The 23,179-nt window shown below is 37.3% G+C and overlaps 1 protein-coding gene across 3 annotated transcripts in view; it reads left to right on the forward strand.

Moving 5' to 3' along the window:
• The window catches only part of BMP5 (bone morphogenetic protein 5), a 56,363-nt gene extending 35,963 nt beyond the window's left edge, over positions 1-20,400 (forward strand). Inside the window, exons 4-8 of one of the 3 annotated variants that reach the window (XM_061990049.1) lie at positions 6,423-6,620; positions 6,852-6,854; positions 14,566-14,642; positions 16,519-16,629; positions 20,251-20,400. In XM_061990049.1, the coding sequence (XP_061846033.1) occupies positions 6,423-6,620; positions 6,852-6,854; positions 14,566-14,642; positions 16,519-16,629; positions 20,251-20,400 (539 nt within the window). The remainder of the gene's footprint in view (positions 1-6,422; positions 6,621-6,851; positions 6,855-14,565; positions 14,643-16,518; positions 16,630-20,250) is intronic. The other 2 variants (XM_061990048.1, XM_061990050.1) reach the window with 2 other exon arrangements.
• The last annotated feature ends 2,779 nt before the right edge of the window (positions 20,401-23,179 follow it).

A 23,179-nucleotide genomic window follows, 5' to 3' on the forward strand; every position in this document is an offset into this window, starting at 1 on the left:
GGCCACATTCTCTATCTCGGAGAGGGTGGCTGGCTTGCTTTCAACCCATAGCAATCTCTGGCAGCACCCCAGCCTCACCTTAACAATGCTATTATCAATTTCATCCTGATGTTACTCCCAGTCAACCTTGGCACCAAACTTACATGGCCACAGTAGCCATCAGGTGCTCTGGAGGATGCTGCTGGGTTATTACATTTAACAAATCTTGGTGGATCTGGTATTTACAAAGCAAAGTATCAGGAGTGAGTTTACTTTCGTTAGTGTGCTTACATTAAGGGAATTTAGGATATATGTATTTATATTGATGTATATATGGACTTTGGCAGGCAATAGCTCTGCCTAAATTCTGAGCCATCTGGAAGCCATATAGCCATGTTAGCACAGCACTGAACCCAAGCTAATATATCCTGCCCCTCAGCAGGTTTTATTAGCTTGGGCTCAAGCACTGCCTAAGTACAGCTACATGAGTTCTGGTTAAGAGCTGACTTTGGCCAAAGTTACACTAGTAAATTAAACATGCTCAGGAATACTGTGGTGTGAAATGAGCTGTGGGGATAACTCTCAGTCTCTAAAACAGAGTGACCCCCATGGCAGCTGCCCCTCTGTGAGAGATCCTTGCAGCACTGCCTTAGGGTGCTGGGGACTCTGAGCTGGAGCTGGCATACGACCTAAGTGCTGCAGGAGCACCCTACCGTCCCAGCAGAGAGGGTCATCCAGCTCCAGTGCCTGGGAGCACTCCTGGGCACTCTTTAATTGACTCAGATAGGTGTAACTCCTGTTTCCAGCTGGGTCAGAAATACAGTCAGCATTTTCTTGTGTCTTTTGTAGCATGTGGTGTGAACACACCCTTGGTTAGTAAAGGCACACTTACTTTAAGCAGGAGGGTCGGGGAGGTGAGATGGGCTGCTGGCCCTTCTCATGCCACCACCCCTTACTGGTGCTTGCTGGTCCTGGCTGTACAACTCTCCCTCCACCCTGCTTCTGAGTCAGATGAAGGATGCATCTGCTTCTCAACACCGGTGTTTTAGACATAATGGCATTTGTGTTTCATTTAATTCAGGAGGCTTTTTTTCCATTTTATTCTTTGGTGGATAACCGATTAATCAAATCTGTCCTGGTTTTATTGTCTTCCCAAATACAGTTTGAAGTGTGTAGAAAAGCCCTAGGACTCCTACAAACCGTTCACAGTTTAAACACAATGAATTGAAAAGATAAATGAAGTACCAAGCAAGCATATTTGTGTATGATTACATCTGATTTTTTGTATAAGAATACATGGTACTGGCACATTCTACAGCATACCATGGTTCCTAACATGTTCCCAAGTATTTCTTCAAGAGCTTTATGAGTACAAAAAGCCACACAAAGCAATAAGTAAAATCCCTTCAACAGAACTGAATAAACCCAACAAAAATGTAATATTTTAAGAATAAAAACTGAATCTTTAGTTTTGAGTGAGGCTGTGAAGCCAAGGAAATGCTGAGCAGACCATCCAAGACCACCTATTTTTCAGAATTCCTTAAAACCTCTAGGGAGAGAAAGAGTTAATAAAGCATATGAAACATGTTTCAAAAGCATATTTTATGTTGATATCAATGAACTTGTCGACCAAAGGAAAAGTTTGCCTAACAGTTTATGTAGGTGATGCAATAGAGACAGTATAAAATACTTTGGAGTTGGAGTGTTGAGGATGTCTTGTATATGGATCATCACATTTGTGTTATGTTTTATTTTCTCCTTTTTTTTTTTTAAGATGTGTTCATTTAAGCTTTGGTAGCCAAACTCTACCTCAATTGTTTTTGTAAAGCCTCATTGCTCTCAAGAGCACTCACTGTTCAGACATGAAAAAACACACAAGTTTCTATCTAATTTTGAAAACCACTTTGGAAGCTTTCAGATTCTGAGCCTTGGGGCAATTTTCGCTAGAGTATTAGATGTTATTGGACCTTATATATGCAGGGTCTTTCTCCAAAAGGCCTTTCTTGAGCCTCATTTTCAACATCATGAGGAGAAAACCATAGGTGTGGCATTGGAATTTTTTTTTTTTCAGCAAAGCAGAAATGAGTTCTCAGCATCACTAAGGTTTCCTTTCTATCTACTATTACATAAAATTGTTATCAAAATAGCTATTGTGACCTAGAAGTTGTGGTTAATCTGTAAAATATGTTTTGTGGCTTGTTGAACACTGTTGAAAGTAAATAAGTGCTTATTTTTCATAACAAAATGAGTGGTTTGCTGCAGTTCAATGACTCAGGACAAAATAATGGATCTTGGAATCACTTATTGTCCTGTGTTGCCAGTGTAAATCTGGCCAAGATGCATAATGGCTGAAAGCTCTTGCAAAATTAGTGTCTGCTCAGTGCCTTACATAAAATATATACTGCCTGAGGAGAGACAGCCAAGTCACAAATCTTACTGCTGTCATTGGCATCCACGTTGGCGATCTCAGAAAAAGTCAGCTTTCTGAACGTCATGAAAAACGAGGCGATATCTCCAGGTCAGAACTATGAGACAGATTGTTACTGAAAGCCTGAAGGGCTTTTGCATTTCCATTCAGAGCAGCTGGGGAGGAAGATGAACTTTTAAGATGGAACTTGATCAGTTCATGAAAAGAATTGTACGCTAAGGCTTCATGTGACAGAAGAAAAGTGGACATGGTGGCACAGAAAATACTCAAGTGCTATTCCTATTTTGTGAGTATAAAAAGTCCCAAACAAACCATCAGGATTGTTGAGGTAGGACATTTTAATACACTGAACTTCACAGTTCATTCTAGTTCAGAATGTGAAAAGGCAAATAATATTCCTTCAGTTCAGTCAGTCAAAGCGGCACTTCCATACGAGCTTTTATGCAAAATGCTAAGGGCATTTTACTATCAAATAGAATAAAAACCAAAGATAAATTTAAATGCCAAGTCAAACAAACATATCTTGCCAAAGACTCAAAATCATGTGAATAAGGACTAAGGAGTTCAGCAGATTTGGAACATAATGCTTTAAGTAAGTCTTAGTCTCTGAATATACCTGTCAATATGCAGAAGAGATAATAAATTATTATAACAGGATTGAGAAGTGCCTGCCAGAATATGACGAATACCAAGGCTCTGGACTGTCCTTACACAGGATAAGTCAATCTGTTTTTTCTAGGTGTAGGAGCAATTGCAGTGGCTAGGTTCAGTGGAGAAGACACTGACTGCTGGTTTCTTGCAGTTTCTCCTTCTTTTTCCAGAAGAAAAGTCTTTGAAATCGTCAGAATTAAGGACACTATGGAAGGATAAAACCAAGCATATTTTTCAGAATGTTTGAACAAATTCAATTCTTGTTGAGAGATGTTCAAGAGAACCACAGACACACTGCTGTTTTGGTTTTACCAATTTCATGTGGCTGAAGCTGCAAGGGAAAGTGTAGTTAGGCAGGTCAGCGTGAGTCATTCAGTTGATTTTAGAAAATACCACAGTATGGAATAACTGCATGCTGGAGAGACCTGCATTTACAGTTGTCATTAAAGCCAAGAGTTTTCTAAACACTTGTAAGAAATTTTAGGCTAAAACAGCTTTCTGAAAATGAAGCCCCTGAATGCTTCTTGCTACAAAGGACAATTCAGGTTGGGGCAAGATTTTTCTTACTGTGTTCTGAAATCCACACTATGGACAAAGGTGAGGAATACCTAAAATCATAGAATCATAGAATTCGTGGGGGTTGCAAGGGACCTTTAGAGATCATCTAGTCCAAGATAACCATGGCACACAGATGAAGCTACTGCTGTGGTGGAAATCTTGGTGTATTTCAGAGGCAGGATACTCTGAAATGCCTCCTATTCTGGAAAGCACAAAGCTCTGTGTTCTTAGACTGAGGGAAATCTCCCAAATGTACTTTTTTTTCTTTTTTAAAGAAACAAAAAAGGGAGTAATAGAAGTTCTGTATATGCAAACTTTCTTTTGCACAGAAGCAACCTAAAATGGAGACAACATATGTGGTTTGAATTTCCAAACCAAACAGTTCAGAGATCCTCCTCAGAAGAAATACAGTGTCTCAAGGGCAGTGTATATTTTGATTGCTTCGTTTTCTGAAAGATGCAGTTAAGCTAAGGTATATGATAAACCGAGAGAGAAAAGTTTAATGAGGAACCCACAGCAGTCACCAGAAGTTTTCCTGTTGTCTACATTAGAAGCAGATCCAGTGTATATACCATTCATGAATTGAACAAATGGGTCCTGAAAGCTGAGGCTGGCTGCTTAGAAGATCAAACAAGTAAAGGCCTAAAGTCACATAAGCTGTTTCTGTGTGTAAAAGGGCTGTGGGTTACTGGATTAATTTTTTATAGTATATCTCCATACCTTGAATAACCAAGTAAGCCTTAACTTGTAGAATCTTAATAGCCATCTCATTGCTGAAGTCTGAAGGAAACCCAGAGGAAACTTAATATTAAAAGTTATTTTAAGGGGAGTTCACATTGGTTTGAAGGATATTTTGCTTCGCATACAATATCCACCATTGTAAATTCAGAGAATCTAGATTTAAATTCAGAAAACCTCCACACATCTTTACAGCCCTCAGTATATAAATCTAATAGTATTCTTAAAATGTCCACCAGTAAGGTATTAATCTTTTACAGATAAAATTAAAATTCTGAAAGTCATTGGAACAAAAATAAAGAAAAATAGTAAAAATATTCCCTCTAGAAATGGAGGGGAAACTTGGAACTCTGTGGTAAGAGGCTAGTTTGTCCATGTAGCAATGAATAGAGAATAGTCTGTACAGTTTTTCATATCTGACTCGCAACAGAAGATTGGAACATATAGAAATTAATGTTACTGAATTATTTAATAGTAACTCCAGCACATGAAAAGAAGAATTAAGAGAAACACAGGACTAAAAAGCCATTTAAAATGAAATCAGAAGCTTCAACAAATATATTTTTCCCTTGCAGTCAAAAAAGTAATTATCAAAATTGTTCAGAATATGTTGCCAATTACTCTGCTCCATAACTGCTAACTTTCTCAGTTCTTCTCTTGCCTTTGCTGGGCTCTCTGTCACTGGAAACATCTTAAACCAATTTAAAGTGCTACACCTGAATAAACATGTTGTAAAAGTGTTTATGTATTGAAGTGGGTCAGTTCAAGGTATGGTATTTGGCTGGAACTTCTAATTTCTCTTTTTACTGCAAAAGGGCTGCCAGAAGGAGGAAGTCTGAGCTGAATTAATACATTTGTTACAGTGGAAGTAGAATGGAAACTACTTTAACCACAAATCAAACTGCCTCTTTCATTTACGCCAGTGATAGAGTTTTTCTAAGAAATATAGACTCTGGCGTACAGCCACTGTAAGTTTGTGTTTGAAAAGGAAACCTATATGCTTATTTCTATAAGGTTTACTCCTATGCTTATTTGCAAGTTCTTTTGCAGGATGATCGAGTTAACGGCATTAAATGTTTGTGAGGCAGATGCTCCTCCATCGCCCGCGTAGCAAACTTTTCCAGTCGGTTGAGAAGAATTCCCAGGCGTCCCGATGCCGTGCAGTGCACACGGTGCCTGCGCCCGTACCTTCCCGTTTAAAGGACCTCTGTGTCCCCCACCCAGCACAGCTGCACAGCTTCACATGACACTGTCTCATTTTCTGACGGTTGAAGGGCTCTGCATAATACACGTACGCACAAAAGTGTTTATGCTGCCAAAATAAATTCTGTTAAGAGCAAGGGTTTATTTGCTAAAATGTCACTGATGCAGTTTCAATGACTTGTTTGGCTTTCTTTTCTTTTAGTGAGGTTTAGATCCTATAGTATAGTGAGGTTACCACACAGTCCTGACTGAACAAATACTTTAAAAAAATACGCACATCCCCTGGGAATAGAACCAGAGTCAATAATGTACATATTTCAAACTCTGTTCTCTTGAACGACTGAATGCCTTTCTACCTTTACTAGTGAATGAACATCAGTTTGAGTAACACTGCACAACATCTTTTTTTTTTTTAAACAGAAGTGTATTTATTTTCCACACTTCCATTTGCTACCGATTTGCTTTGGGGATATAAGGTTCCACGTCTCACACTCGAGTGATGCAAAAATTAGATAACCACGTTACGCTATCCTTTCTTTAGCCTACAGAATTTAATGGGGCTCACTTATTTTTCAGTTCTATAGAAGCATACGTGAGACTGAATTAAAATAAGATATAGAGAGCACTGAGACCACAATTTTATGCAATGACAAACTACCTGCAAAGCTGTTGAGACTTTAGTAAATTGCTGAATATTTTCTCTTTTAAGTTGCATTCAACAAAATACAGTTAGGATTCTTAATCACCTAAACTCAGGATTATGGGCAAAATCTTTGCCATCCTTCAGTCAGCAGCTGAACTCCCACTGGGGCTTCAGGAGGAGCAGAACTTCACCTTTTAACTTACAGTTTCCATTACTTTATAGGTCGAAGTATCAATGTTAAATCTGCTGGCCTGATTGGAAGACATGGGCCTCAGTCAAAGCAACCTTTCATGGTTGCGTTCTTCAAGGCAAGTGAAGTGCTTTTCCGTTCCGTCAGAGCAGCCAACAATAAACGGAAAAATCAGAACCGCAACAAATCCAGTAGTCATCAGGAGTCTTCTAGGATGCCAGCTGTTGGGGGTAAGATGAAACTATGATTTACTAGCCTGTTTATAGGGGTTATGGGCACCTGCTCAAATGCAGTGGAGTCACAGCAGCTCAACAAGATGCTGTTTGTTGGTTGAACTGTCAGAAATTCTGTTTCCGCTACATTTCTACCTGCCCCTCTAGCTTTGCTTAAATCTCTTTTGTTGTGTTATCCCTAAGCATGATCTGTGAGCCAGGTCACTTACATGTAACATGGGCTCTTAGATGGTAAGATGGACAAGTAGTTTGGGAGAGGCTGTATCTGAGCTTGAAACTAGTCCTATGTAGTAGGCAACAGGATGACAACAGGATGCGTAGTGAAGAAGGATTGCACCCCAGCTGCTTGTCTAGGAAGCCTCAGCAAACTACAGTGTTTAGACTTGTTTAACTGCCTCTCAGCTGAAGAAGCCAAGATATAACATAAAAACCTGAATACTGGAAATGAGGAAACTTAGCCAATCCATGAAAGTGTAAACTGTTTCTGAGCGCGGAACAGCTAACGTGCACTGATATAAATACATAGTGTATCCATGAATGGAGTAACTTAAATTCCTTTTTTACCTGAAAGATACTGACAATAATGCACATGAAAATAGTTTTAGTCCCATTAGAGCTTTTCATAGAATCATAGAATGTTAGGGGTTGGAAGTGACCTTTAGAGATCATTTTGCTCCTTTTTTTTGTTTTTCCCCTAAAATGTTCCTTGCAGCTGGAGGTACAAAATCGCTTTCTAAATATTCTCACTTTTGAACAAACATTTCTACTTTTTGGGGACAGGATGTGAAAATGTATCTTTCTAAAAGTATGGCAGATCTAGTACCATGATATCAAAACCTCATTATAGATGCTATCCTTAAACCAAATGGATGTCTGCAAGTAAGCAAACTGATATTTAGTGGAAAGAATTCTTCCCTGTACTGGAACTCATCTATTTGAGGGGAAATGCTATGAGCATTGCTTATTCCTTTTATCTGTCACAGAACACAGATGGTGGCAGATTAAAGACCCCTATAATGTAATTTGTAAGCCTTTCATTGATATAGTCCACAAAGATGAGTTTTGCCTTAACAACCAGAAGCTGCTATTGAGTTGCTAAAGAAAACATTAAAATTGTTTGAAAAACTTATTTTTTTAAACTTGCTGGTGATCGACTGAAACACAATTTCACTTTAAGGTTAAAAATTAGCATTAAAACATACATGAAGAAAAGGCTTTTATTCCACAGCAAGAATTACTACTGCTTCAGTAATGGGCTTAATTTCATTTGTATATGCTGTATAGGTAGAAAAAATTGCTGTACTATTTCTCTAGTTCCCATTGAGGACCTGGAGCATAGTTCTTTGTGAGGTAGATGATTTAGAGATGCACGTGTTCCCTCTGAGGACACTAGCTTTGAAAAGCCCCTGACATTTGTCTAGACACCAGGGATCTCTGCTTACAAATAGTTTTTGTTTGAGGGTTGGTTTTTTTTAAGTATTGTAAAATTTTCTGATATTCTGTATGACGACACAACAAAAGCTCACCTGCACAATTAACTTCTAACCCCTTATGAATCAATATTGCAGGGAAACAGTTATAAATAAATAATGAAAGAAGTCCCAAACTGGATAACTTTAGCTTTTTACTAGTAAAAAAGAAATTATATCTCTATGGCAGAATGACATTTTGTAAATTATTCATTATTTATAAAGCTGTATTGTCTAAACATTCTCTCTTCATTTACTGCCTAAGTTCTTCAGATTTTTTTTAAACAATAAAAGCTTATAAGTGACTTAGCATCTGGTAATTTAGGTGTGGTTAAAGCATGCACATCAGTTAAGCTTGCTCTCTGGTGCTCACAATTTACTTCAGTAGACTAACTGAATTCGCATTTTTTTTGTAATTCTGATATGATCAGTCTTTTCTACAGGTACTGCTCCTTCTGTTTTACTGATACCATATAATGCACTTCCCTATATTCGTAAAAGGGCTTTCTACTGAATGACACAACATGAGCATTTTCTTCTGGGTTTTTTGTTTTTCTGGTGGGTTTTGGTTGATTGGGTCTTTTTTGGGAGGGGAATAGTTTTGGGGTTTATTTGGAGGGGGATAGTTTTGCTGGGTTTTTTTAATAGTCAAACATGATTTGTGGAACTGCATTATCTCCAAAATACAATCTCTTACCTCAAGGGTAAGCAATATTCTCTCTGTATAAAAAAATTATTTCATATTTTCTGGAAAATACCTACTAATTTTGAAAAGTCACGTTATTTTGGAAGAAGGGAAAATAATCTGAGTACATGGTACACACAAGATACCTAAATATAAATATAATACTTTCAAATTGAATCCTATGTTCCTAGTCTACGAGGAAATGAGAACTGAACACATTTGTTAAGCCTCCTTGATTATCACAGGAAAGCTGAACACAAGCTCCCTGCTCATTTAACCTGGGAAAATCTCAACCTTAACGCACACCAGCAAATTGCATCAGCATGAGAATTACCTCATGAAGAGCTGTATGTCTCAAAACACCGGTCAGCCTCATCTGTATATCCAGTCATGCTCCAGAGCTGTTGTAAAACAAGAAAAATCAAAATATCTCTAGTGAAACGTGCATTATGAAACAATTTTTCTCCTACACTCCTTAAGCCTCTTGTCTGCATCACTGTAGAGGTACATCAGTATATATGTTGATCCACGCCAGATCTCCTTCAAAAAAATTTGTAGTTCAAGAAAACAATACAGTTAAAATAAAGTGAGCTTAAGAAACAGTTGCATCAAAAGCACAGGCACTGACCTCTGTCTCAAGACGGAGGCAGCAAGATATGAGGAGGCTGGAATGGGTGGCAAAACTGAAGTAACCAGAGTCTCTCACAGCAAAGCTGTCTGTATTTACAACATCAAGTCAGACATTGACATTGAAAAACATTCATCCACATATCCAGAGGTTATGTAAGCAGTCCCAGATAGATATGCTGTCATTTACATGTTACAAGTTTTAGCTATACATCATAGAATCATTTTGGTTGGAAAAGACCTGTAAGAGTGCAATCACTCATCTAACATTGCCAAACTCACCACTAAACATGACCATCCGCACCTCATCTATGCATCTTTTAAATAGCTCCAGAGGTGGTGACTCCACCATGTCCCTGGGCAGCTGGTGCCAGTGTCTTGCAGCCTTTCAATGTAAAAGTTCTTTCTAATCTCCAATCTAAACCTCCCCTGGTGTAACTTGAGGCCATTTCCTCTTGTCCTGTCACTCATTACTTGGGAGAAGAGAGTCATCCCCACCTGGCTACAACTTCCTTTCAGGTACATGTAGAGGGTGATCATGTCTCCCTTCAGCCTCCTCTTCCCCAGGCTAAATAATTCCAGTTCTCTTAGCTGATCCTTATCAGACTCTTCACCAGCTTTTCACCACCTCCCTTTTTCTTTCTTCTTTTCTAAGTTCTTGGTCCTCACTGATTAATTTGCATTCTCAGCACATCAAAAAGGAAAACCCTACTGGGCAGCTCAGTTCTTCCCTTCCAATGGACAACACATATTTTGAATTCTTCATTAAGATATGCACAAACACAACATGAAGAAAACAAAATCTGTTTGTGTCAGTTATTATAACAGCTGGATGATTGTTGACAGGTTTGGAGTCAGCATCCCTGTGTGGCTAAGATTTTCAAGAGAAGATGACCTCAATGCAGTGTAAAGGCAAAGATAATTAAACTTAGCCTTCAAACTCCACCTGCCTGCTATGCACAGAGGACTAAATAGTTCCTTACTCAGTTATGTTTTTGTCAAACTGTAGATAAAATGAAAAATAATTAAAGTAAATCAAAAAAAGACAACTTAGTCCCAAAGTACATCACATAACTCTTCCTTAAAACAAAGGCTGGCTTAATTTGTTTTTTTAAGATCATCTAAAAAGAGTTATAGTGTAATTGGACACTAGAGGATAGCCACATTTAAATACTGAATAGTGACTTACACCAGAAAATTCAAAGCCAAAGCTACATATTTTTTTTTTCTAATATAAGAGTAAGAAACAATACTAAACTCTGTATAAGCTGTGTTTAATTTGTTGGTGTCACACTAATTAATTAAAAACACATAACTTTGTAATAGTATATACAGGAATGCTGATATGTCTTTATCTCCCCTACAAAACCAAAAAAAAAATCATTAAATTTCTTGCAAATATATTCTCCTGTAGGAGTTTGGACCCCAAGTGTAGTCCCTGAATAATGAGGAACAATGTTTTCTTAGTCACAATGGTCTACTGTTTTGATTATTGACAAAATAAGCATATGGACCTTGAAGCTACAGTATATGAAACTGAATCTTTGTCACCAGATCTTATTTTAAATGTCACATTTGATACATACATGAAATGTTACATTACACTCCACAATTGTCTTTTATGAATGATAAAATTCAAGGAAGGAATACAGACTTGCCTGAGTCTCACTTTCTTAGTTGTATAAATTAGATGGTTTGCAAATATATGTCTACTTAGGAAATACAGACCAACTTATCAGGTGTTCTGGTGTGACCTTTCATCCACTGCTGCTTAGTGTATATTAAAATAATTTTGAATACTAAGACAATGAAGACATTTGTGTGATAACTTACATATTTATTATTCAACCCTTTGCCTTTAACTGAAGGGACTTCTCTACATTCTCAGGCAAAAAAAATCTGCACATATTCTTAAATATTTAAATATCATAACTGAGAGAAAACTAGTAAAAGCACAATCTTCAGCTTTCATTTGTTTGCCTGCTTGGATGCTATCTAAAACTAGGTTGTGACTTTCCCACCTTTCTCATATATGTATCTTTCCCACATTTTTCAGACACAGTTTTTTTGCAAAGTGACTTCCATTCTATGTGACTGAATTTTAAATTCCCACTAACAGCTGAAACAGAAAAACTCAGTGTTTACATCTTATGAGCACTGATATTAGTAAAAAAATCCATATGTAGATCCTTGTGAAGAGTAATCAGTGAAACAGTTCTATTTCTTTTACATTAAAGTTGCTTTACTTTCCACTACCTTCACCTTTCTTCTAACATGTGCAGAACATGCTAGATAAGTACAGATAAATCAGCACAAAGTATGACTAAGGAGTTTTGGTTATATTAAAGGCATACAGATTTTTGAAAACTTGTGATGACTGAGGGTGTCCTGCTTTGCTTCCAGTGGCTACTTCAGAAAGACATAGTACTGCAGGCTGTGGATATGTATTTTGATGCTACATGCCCTGGGGCAACTGAGAGTATCTGAGATGGCAGCAGGTTAACCAACTACCCGTGGACAACCTTTAATGACTATTGAGAATCAGCCCATGAAGGACTAGGAAAATACCATAGGAAGGAAGGTAGTACTCCTCTTGAAAAAGGAATGAGGATTTGAGGTGTTACAGTTTAGAAAGAGTAACTTAACATGTCTATGTCTAGTAGTACTGGAACAAGTTATTTAGTACTGAAAACGGATATATCTTGACTTCTGCACAGCTTTTGACAGAAGTTCAGGAGACTTTTTGGGGCCTAGGTATATTCAACAGGAAATAGGTATGTAGCCTGTTAAAAAAAAAAAAAAAAGAAAGAAAGGAAACATATTCAAAAAGCACATTGTCATTAAAAGCAAAGTTTGGGTCAGTGTTTGGAATGACAGCTCACTAAGTCTCTTCTGGATCTGATTCAGTCCAACATTTTATTGTTAATTTGGATGACTGCTCACTCCTCTCAGGTCTGGTGTCCTCTGTGAACTCAGAGAGAGTATATTCTTTCCTATTGTCCAGGTTACTAACAAAGACATTAATCAGGATTGGCACCAGTGATCATTCTTTAGGTACATCCCTTGTAAGCAGTTGACAGCTGGACTTTGTACCATTGATCACAACCCTTTGAGCCCAGCAGCTCACTCAAGTTTCCACTCATTGTATTCTTTACCTGTCCAAACTATGTCTGAACAATTTGTCTACAGAAGCATACTAAGAATACTATGGGAGACTGTTATCAAAATCTTTCCCAAAAGCAAACTGATCAACACCCAGCACTCTTCAAAAGCCCACAAAGTTGGTTAGGCACAGTTTGAACTAGTAAATCTACGTTGACTGTTCTCAAACACCTTCTTCATGTGCCTGCACACATCTTCCAGGAGCATTTGCTCCACGATCTTCCCAGAAACTTGGGTTAAGCCGATTGCCCTTCTTGAAGACGAGTGTGACATTTGCCATTTTTGAATCATCAGAATTATCCTCCATACACTATGAATAGTCAAAAATTACGGGAAGTATCATGGTTGCTGCAACCTCATCATGCTGCAGTTCTTATCAACATCCTCACCCCCAATCTGTTCTTTATTCATTGATTTATGTAAATACAACATAATTCTAAGGATTATGGCATTAGGCAACTAGGCAGGAGTATATATAAAAAAAGCTGAAGTTAATCATTTGACAGTGTGGTTTTGCTGAAAATCTGCTATTCTGAGATATATTGCCAGAAAATAATCCAGAAATAATAGGAAATAATTAGTTTTTTACTTTATTTGGCACTGTGTTCAGTTTGGCCTTCACATCTTCAGAAAGATACGCAGAAAAACTGAAGAGAACTCAGAGAAGCAACAATAGCACAGTTTAGGACAGGTAGCAAGAAGCAGTTGATAAATTTGCTGAAAAGCTCTTTAAGGCTGGCTGTTTGGAAGAGTTTTCTGCAAGGATAATGAAACACCATGAGTTGTCTCACAGACTGTAGAACTCCTTTCCTTTCATTTTATGTGAAAAAGGCTTGTCCCTTAACTTTCCAGGAATTTTTCAACTTCTCTGGGTTGAGAGGCCCCCTCAACCCAGACTCAAATATTTTAATGTTAAAAAACTGTTCAAAATCCCCAAACACTCCCCAACTTTTTTCTTTTTTCTACCATATGGTAATTTTGGTCCAAAACAACACTTCATCTTCTGATACAGCACCAGAGGAAACAGCCTGTCCTCCCTGCTCCATTGAATGCCTCACTTGAATACCACTATAAACGAACTCAGGGGTGCTAATGTCATGAAAGCATGACCCTATTGGCTTCCTTTCCTGTTACTCAGGGGCAGTAAGGACAGCATTAGATTTTCTCCAGGTCTAAGATTGTCCTGAAGAAGCATGTATTGAAGGTTTTCTATGTCTTTCTATTCTGACACATCTCTGAGTGCAGAAACATTCACGCTGTTAAAAAGAGTCTCTTGGTCTACTTGTTTACATTAGTATTACCTACTAAAGATCACTAAGTAGTGAATATTTCCAGAAAATATAGTAAAAAATGAAGGAGTACAACATGTGCTAATGTTTAAATAACAGCCTTCTAGAAATTCTGTTGTTTCAGGACAATTTTTTGTCATTGTTAATTTACCTTTTGAATTAGCTACTTTTCTTTAGCTGGCACTTAAACTGCCAACATATAAATATCTTTCCATATCTTGGTTATCCAGATCCCTAGAGATATTCAAGAGACACGCAGAAGAAGTAGTGAGAGATATGGTTTAGTGATGGGCTTAAAAGTGTGAGGTGACTGGTTTGACTAGATGATCTTGAAGTTCTTTTCCAACTGTAAAGATTCTATGATTCTATGTTTCTATGATGTTATCCTTATGGCTCTCAGTTGTCCTCCTTTGATTATCTGTGTGCATATTATTGGAGTTGTTACTAGCCAGCCAGCAAACAGACATTTTGTAAATCTGTTTCTCCTAGTGCTGTATGTATCATTTTGTCTGTATATACAAACTGTATCAAGGTTTACTCTGCTGATTTTGCTTCTCCAAGTTTTCGCTGCCTTTATGACCAACCCTAGGAATATAAATGACAGTTTGCTTGTTCCATTCCTCTATACAGTTTGGTCAGGAGCTCAAAAATAGCTAAATCTCGTCTGTTCTAGAAATGTTTCTAACTAATTTATTATTTTCTTCCTCTAGATTATAACACAAGTGAGCAAAAGCAAGCATGTAAGAAACACGAACTTTATGTGAGTTTCCGAGACTTAGGATGGCAGGTATGATTATATATACTGTTTCCTATCAGTTAATAATCAGGGCAATCTATTTTAAAGACCCCCATTATTTACAGTTTGTTTTATTCATGGTAATTGATAATTCACTGATGCAAGACAAATTCTTTAAATGCCTTTCATAATGAATCCTTATCACCATCTCTCTACTTTTTTTCTTTGGCTACTGTTCTCGCAAAGATTTTATATCCACTAATAGCTTTACAATCTAGATTCATTCACATAAAGATAAATCTGAACTGTTAATCAAGGTATGAACAGATCTTTAGAAAATGAAACCTAAATTCCCTCATTGTGCAATGGAACTTTTGAAATTCGCCCTTGAATTCTCCCCGACTCAGTACTTTCTACTGCAGGTCAGACAGATTTTGATGGGGTAGGGTCCACAGGGAGCCTGAACTTGGTTCAGTGCTCAGAGGTCTTTAGAACACCATAGCTAAGTATATAAAATTTCTGGGAAAAAATCATCCTGCCATAAGTAACAAAAAAACAACCAACCAAACTTGTAGTAAAAAAATTTAAATACAGAGGTAGAGCATTATGAGAAAAGAAAATAGAGATCAATCTAGTGGGATTTTTTTTCCAGAAAGGAAGGAGTTTTGTATAAAGAACACAGGAGTCTTCAGCAACCTATAACCTAGATATATTTCATACATAAAAAGAGTAAGAACTCAGAGAAAGCTATCTGTGCATTTCCCTTGTCTCTGGATTCTTTTAAAACAATTCTCCAGGAGCAGAACATGTCTGTGAGGAGAAAAAGTGTGCCATCTTTTTGATGACAGCTCATCCTTTACATATCTAGCTCAGATTCTCATTTGGCCTCATTACTCTGCCAGATATTTTGTAGTATATTTATCCTCATAGCAGCCTGAAGAAGTAGGCAGTCTGTTTTCCCAAGTCTACAGAGCATAATCACCCTGTCCATGGCCACAGAGCTGGCTTGTGGTATTGACTTGAACTCAGGTTACTGAACAAGTGAGCCATTGTCTCTCTGCAGATAGCAGATTTTTTCCAGGTATCAAGGATTTTTTCCAGGTATCAAGGGTTTTTTCATCTTTTGAAACAGTAAATTCTGATATGTCCCAAGATGTGCAAAGCTTTCAGGTCAGTCTTTCAAGGTGGCCATAGAGAAAAGATTTTAATTGATTTTTTTTTCACAAAAAAAACTTGAAGAATTAAAAGTTCCACTTGAAAAGCCAAAGCTACATGGTACAATATTTGATCTGGGAAACTCAGGGTAAAATGAGATTAGAAGAAATAAAACCCAAGAAGTTGGTACTTGATCCTCTCTTCCCTTCCAACAGCACTTCCATTACCTTTGCCTGGAAAAGAAGGAATTCAGCAAGCTAAACACACAGCTTTCATTAACATTTTAAAATATTTTCCTTCTTGTGGTCTTCTCCCCATGCTGTGTTGCTAGAAATACTCAAAATGCATGATTCAGTGACATTCTGACGAGTAATCTCTAGGAACCCTCAGTCTCAGGTAATAACACAATTAATGGTATTGAGTGTGCTCAAAAAAGAGGAAGAATTTAGATACTACTTTTGTTGTACCGAAGAGTACTTGAGATTTTCTGTTTGGGAAGAAAAGTACTCTGACAAATGTATTTGGACCTTTAATTCCCCTTATAGACTGTTTAGTTGGAATTCATTAGAGTTCTAAGTTTAATGTTCATCTCTTTTCATGAATGAAGCAAATGCTTTTTCTTTTCTTTTTGGCAAAAAAGATAACTTATTGCACCATGTTCTGAAGTTCGTTCAGTCCTTGGACAAGTCTTCATTAGTTTGATATAGTTTTAAATTTTCTGAGTGCAAAAAAAACCCCACCAAAACAGTGGATTTATTTGTTCTTGTTTTAGGATTGGATCATTGCACCTGAGGGTTACGCGGCATTTTACTGTGATGGAGAATGTTCTTTCCCCCTCAATGCCCACATGAATGCAACAAACCACGCCATTGTTCAGACTCTGGTATGTCTTTCCCTATGTTGTAGTTGCCTATTTTGCAGTTGCAAGTGTCCTGACACTGGGGCTGTCTTTTCTTCTCTGTTTACTACTATTGGATTTTGACTATTTCTGGATAAATCATATGCCATTTCAAAGATATGCTAGGATGATTATGCTGCAGAGAGGATGAACTGTCTGGAGTGGCCTGTGTTTCTCTTCCATTCCAGATGCAAAAACATATGAGAAGACTGTGTCACATTACTGGAGAATTATGTGGAGAGGAAGCAAATGGGCCCCCTAGTTCCACTTCCAAGAGTTTTTTGCAGATCCCTGAAGCTCCATGTTAACACCTACATGCTATAACTTCCAGAAATGTTGACAATTGGCCATTCTGTGGACCTCTGTTGTCAACTGCTGGCAGAGATACTTAAACTGTAATTTAATGTAAAGCTTTGCAAGCAGATATATTTGCATATGAGAAATTGTGTTCAGTCATGCCTGGCTTACAAACGCAATTTTTAAATAAGTGTGTTTGGATCTGTTGCTCTGCCTGGTATATGTAAAAGGGGATTTGCAGCCAGATTTCTGCCTCTGCTAGTTCTTATATTAGTTCTGTGCATCAACCGGAGCAGCCAAAAGGTGATCTTAGTTGAAGCAGCTGGCTAGACCTCTTCTTCCCCAGCAGCATTCAGATACAGAAATCAAGATCTTTAGACTGTGTCTAACTGTAATGCTGTGAGTCTGATGTCTGGTCACAATTTTTCACCTGTGCCAGCTGGAGGATTGGCTCTGAATAGTGTCATTATTAGTACAATGATTAAGAAGAATGAGATATCACACAAAAAGAGAGTGGGAGTACAAAATCAGAAAAGGAAAGGATTGCCACCCCTAATTAGGTTTTGGAAAGGCCAAGGCACTCAATTGCAATAAGAGAAAGATGGATTTAAGACTCCCTCTGATTTAAACTAATGACAGAAAAATATCCTGGCCTATGCTGATGAATATCCTGATCTGTGCTGATGAATCTGTCCATGGATGGTGGTCTTTGCCTTTGGTTTTTGACATAAAAAATCTGTTCCTGAAAAATGTTTCCACTTTCAGTAATGAGTGTCGATACTATCCTCCCAGAGACATTCCTCTCCCACCACTACCCCAAATCCCACACCAAAATACCCCAGAAACGAACAAGCAAGCAAGCAAAGTTCAGTTTCTTTCTGATAGAAAACAAATTCTGCCTGTGAAAATTGCCAAGTATTTTGACATGGGAGGACTTTTTAAAAAAACTCAGAATATACTGAGACTTTTTCCATTTCATTCAGATTTTTTAATTTATGCACCTTCTCTAAGTCCAGCCACCATTGCAACATTATTCCTCTATAGGAGAATTCAAGTCAGCAAGATTTGCAAAAAGAAGGGAAAATGTCAGAGGCAGGAAATAAATAGAAGTGTGGTAAGGGGTTCAGGTGAAAGGGAACAGCAAATGCCAGTTGGCAAGGAATGCAGCAATGTGCCTAGGAGACAATGAAGAACAGCATATATGCAGTCGTGAGCTTAAAAGAAATAGGTCAGCAAAGCAAGAGCAGTATGCAAATATTGTCCAGAGAAGTTGCCAATGACAATAAGATCCCCGTCAGAATTCCCTCCTGCAATTATGGACTGTTAAATAAGAAGTGGGCCAGTGCTGCTTTCTCTTGTGTCTCTATCCTTTTCAAAAATTTCATTTCCCATTGTTAGAAATTTGTGTAGTTTCTCCTATTTTTTAAATTGGACACTTACATTTTCCCTCCTTTTTATGGCTGTTTTGGAATTGTTTTTGTCCCTCTGCATGTACTGTACATGCATTCAGTTGTGCAGCCAAAAAATCCTGAGGCTAATTAAATTTTAACTGCACATAAATTAGATGAGATAACAGTAGTTGAATACTCTCTGTTTTAAATTATACAAAATTCAGATTTGCACAAGGTGTGCACATGGGGATGGCTTGGGAAACAATTATTCATACACCCCACCCTAATCCAAATGCAATCATCTCCCAGCCATACTGATTACACCACTCTAAAAAAGCCCACTCTTTGGGTTGGGAAGTGATTGTTCCTTGGTACCCCTCCAAACTTTACTGACTCATTTCTTTTTTTCTTTTGTAACAAGAATAGGAGAAATGCTGGGCCAGTACCTCTCTCTTCTTTTTCTGAGACTGAACTTAGGCAGAGATATGATACAAATGCATATAAATACAAGACAGACTTCATTTAGTAAATTGTAGAGGCTTTTCTCTCCTCTCTTGCTTCCCATCACTCTCAGAACAGGAATTGCATAGCATTGACCTCCTCCTGGACGTGTAAGTCATTGGTCAACTCATACTGACTTCCAGGCTCACTTTTGCAAAGGCTGGAGCATCATTGTCATATGGGACAAGCAGGGCCATGGAGCTTCCAGCTGGGGCGCCAGGGGCTGGTGGAACCAGGAGTGGCATGGCAAACATCTGCCCAGACAAGGCACAATCATTTTTTTTCTCCAGTGCTTTGTAATTCATTTGTTAAATTGTTTTTAAATGTGTGTCTAAACCCTTACTGAGCTGCTACTTCAGGATTTATTATTGCTTATTTCAAAAGACCTTCTCATGGTAACAGTTATGTAAAAATCGTTTCCTGATAGACTGTTCTCTGTTGTCTGGCAAAGGCTTTGGGCTTATATCACCGCAAGACAGATGGCTCTAACAGATTTACAAAGACTTAACATACAAATGAAACCTATTACTGCTGAAGTCTTCATCCATGCCTTAATAATCTCTTGCCCTCTCTATTACAACTCCCTCTTTTCTGGCCTCCCCAGTTTCCAAGTCTCCAGCATATGCAGAGTATTACCTCCAATCTTCTTTCAAGTACAAAAAACTTGTATTTCCCCCATTTTCAGATATTTCCACTAGATCTTGTTCATTCTGGGATGCTGTTCAAAACTGTTTTCCTTCTCTTTAACCTTTCATTGATATATTTCAGACTAGTGAGCATAAAGCCTTCTCTTCCTCAGCCCTTTCCCCAAACCTTCTGTCCAGCTGCCATCCACCTTATGAAATGACTTTGACTTCACTGGAAGTGGAATTGGATCCACAGATAACTAGATGAGACCTTAAAATTCTCTCCTGCTGTCTGAGAACCCACATCTTACTATTTCATGGGCTGAAAACAGTTTCAGTCTGAGCCTTTGCCCACATAGCCTTTGCTGCCTGAAACAGATTTTCCTCCATGCTGAGACCACGACACAGGAAAATGTTTTAGCCCATCCTGCAGTCTTGACTTGAGCCCATGCTTCATGTTAAGCTCTGTCTTCAGCAGAGATAGTACTGACAATACGTTTAAGTGTTTTCCTGAGCAGCCACCTTACTCTTAACTGTTTTCTAAATTTCATCTGAAAACCAACTTTCTGTCTTGGCTGCTCTTCCTCATTTATCTCTCCATCTGTTATTGTTGTATAACTCTGCCCGTGTAATTGAAATCAGAGCAATGTTTTGGAGGTGAGCTGTGCTTTAAAGTTGCTAACTGAGGAAAATCTGTGTCCAGGACACTCTCTGAACTGCAAAGACATTTTGCATTGGCATTGTCCTTATACCTCTCTGATACATGAGTGATGTATTTATCTGTCTTTCAGGTTCACTTGATGTTCCCTGATCATGTACCAAAGCCATGCTGTGCACCAACAAAACTGAATGCAATCTCTGTGCTCTACTTCGACGACAGCTCCAATGTTATTTTAAAAAAATACCGGAATATGGTAGTGCGTTCATGTGGCTGCCACTAGAATAGAAAAAATAATGTAAAGCAGAAGGTTTTATTCAGAATTGTAATAAAGTCAAGATATGAGCATTACTGATGAAAAGGCAGTCCTAAATTCAATCCATTTCATGTCATCTCTCATTTAAATGTACAGTATAATGTATATAGTAGCTTTTATTTATTTAAAAGTATATAGTTTCTTTCGTATGAGCAAAATTTCAGAGCAAAATATTATGAGTCACCTCACTATGCAGTAGGACTTTGCAAACTAATTTTTCACACGACCATACTGGAATCTGTTTCATTCCATTTGAATATTTTAAAGTAAAGCCTTTGTGCAGGATTTTTTTTTTCCAAGATAGAAACTCCAGAAACTCCAGTAAGTGCTTTGTATTGTTAAAGGAAGTAAAATACATTTGGTCACATTGTGCCAATGAAAAACTGTGGTGGGGTATTTATTTAAAAAAAGGCATAGGAAAAAGCCCTAAACAAAACTGCTTGACTAAACTTACTTTTTTCTTTTTAGAATTCTGCTCCATTAGAAAAAGTGGAATGTTGAACACTGCTTAAGTAAATAAATTGTAGCTAGAAAATAGAAGTGAAAAAATTGCACATAATTGTTATAACTGTTTTAACAAGTTGAGTATAACTGAAGGAGTTTGTTGCTTCTTGGTTTCCGGACTGCAGAGTTTGCAAAAGGCTCAAAGCTTCAGAAATTCTGTGGAGACAGACTCTAGCCTCTATCAATGACTTTCCAAGTTAACATTAAAAATTGAACCACAACACTTTTTCCTCAAATCATATCAGTCTTCTATCTATGACCCCGCTCCATCTATTTTTTTAATAATCACAATGGAAGGTAAAATCAAACAAAAAATACACACAAGCCTTCCCTTTATATGCACAAGTTACTATAAACAAAAAATAACAGAAGGCAGGGTATTGAAAGGCTTTGCCTTATAAATAAGTCTCCCTTTTTTGAATTGCATTTTCTGAGTGTGTGAGGGAAGGCAGAGGATCCAGCAGCTGTCACCTGTTTAGCTGAAAACCTTGTTCCTGATGGTGAATGTTTTCAAGCAAAGATGAAAAACACTTTTCACAGTGAGCTATTGGGTAATTTGCAGCCTACTTTCAGTCCCATCTGGTTTACTACCAGTTGGAGATTGGTTTAAATCATGAGACTTAAGATGGGATATCTTTCCTTTCTTCAGCATTAACTATCATAACTTCGAGAATTCTTAAATCCATATAAATAATTTTGTATCTCCCTAAATTTTGGCCTCAAATCAAATCCTGTGGTTGCGAATTGTGCAACTATTACAGGATGTCGTTCCCACCACCACTACCTATAAGCTTATTTTGAATTAACCACTTTTAATGTCTTTGGATGTCCCTTTCTTTAAGTGTTGTGAAAATGGGAAAATAGAAACTCTATTTTCTCTTTATTACATGGCTAATTATAAGAAACTCTATTTTCTCTTTATTACATGGCTAATTATAATATATGCTTTTATCATTAATTGCCTTGATTAAAAATACTTTATTAAACAGTTCTCAGAGAGTTGTTTAAAAATTGATAGGACATATCAGTGCCTCCATAGACAGTCTATTCATATAAACTCCAATTTCTCTGGTTATTTAAAGCATGTTTCAGGAAATTCAGATTATTACAGACTGATAAAATCAGTATGTGCGTGTGACTCTGTGTGTGCATGTAAATGTGCAACTGTCCTTCTCGCAGAAACTAATTTATTTTATCTTATGGAATAATACATAAATCCTTTTTATGCATACACTCAGTTGTTTTAAAGAATTAACAGTTCTGATTTCAGTTTTGAGATCTCTTTGCCTTCAATTCAACATTCCATTTTACAGAGCAATCTCTATTTTAAACCAACATTGCCTACGTTTAGTTGTCGTTCACACGCTGTACAGCAAAATATAGCATCTCCAACTTAATTACCATTTTGGAACAGTTAAATTCCTGAGTTGTCTTTAAAAAATTTACTGATTTCTGTATAAATTGATTAGGTGGATATGCTTTTCTGAACTCAATTTATTCTAAATGAAATTTGATGGAACCTAAATTTTGGGTACATTAAGTAATATATTTTTAAATAATGGTGTACCATTTTGAGAATAAGAAACCGAAGATTATTGTTATATTATTCCTTAAAATATGCTGTTGGAATATATTTCTATATTTTGAGACATAATAAACCTGGAATACTATTTTCTTCTGCTGTGATTTTAGTTCTGAAACACATGACTAAGTGACACTGACTTTGTGTATTCTTTTAAAGGTAAAAGCAAGACATCACCAATAATTACGGATAGATTTTGTTGCAGTTTGTTTTTTAGTGCAGGTATGCAAAATTAATTTAATCTTCTAGCTTCTTAAACTGCAACTGGTGAACCATCTACGCTATTAATAAAAATCATGCCTTCAAATCACAACTTCAAATGCTAATACTCAAAATATACTAGAAAGGAAAAATAGTTCTTAAAGTTCTCCATAAATCCCAAAGTGGTCATTCCTCAGTTTTAAAGGAAGAGTAGTGGCACCACACATGCTGCATGCTCTGGATAGGGATATATATGTGCGTTTTCATGTAAACTTGTTCAGGTAAGCCCTTCTCCCTAATAAAGAGCTTTTTGTTCTTTTACTTGGTACTATAAAATGTCGGTTATATATATTTATGCATTAAATGCACACACACATATAACAAAGTCTAGGTAATTCTATTAAATTGCATTAAACATATACCCATATCTACAGTTCTATCTCTTTCTATGCTTACGAC

This window comes from Colius striatus, chromosome 2 (genome assembly GCF_028858725.1).
Source record: "Colius striatus isolate bColStr4 chromosome 2, bColStr4.1.hap1, whole genome shotgun sequence".
Taxonomy (NCBI): domain Eukaryota; kingdom Metazoa; phylum Chordata; class Aves; order Coliiformes; family Coliidae; genus Colius; species Colius striatus.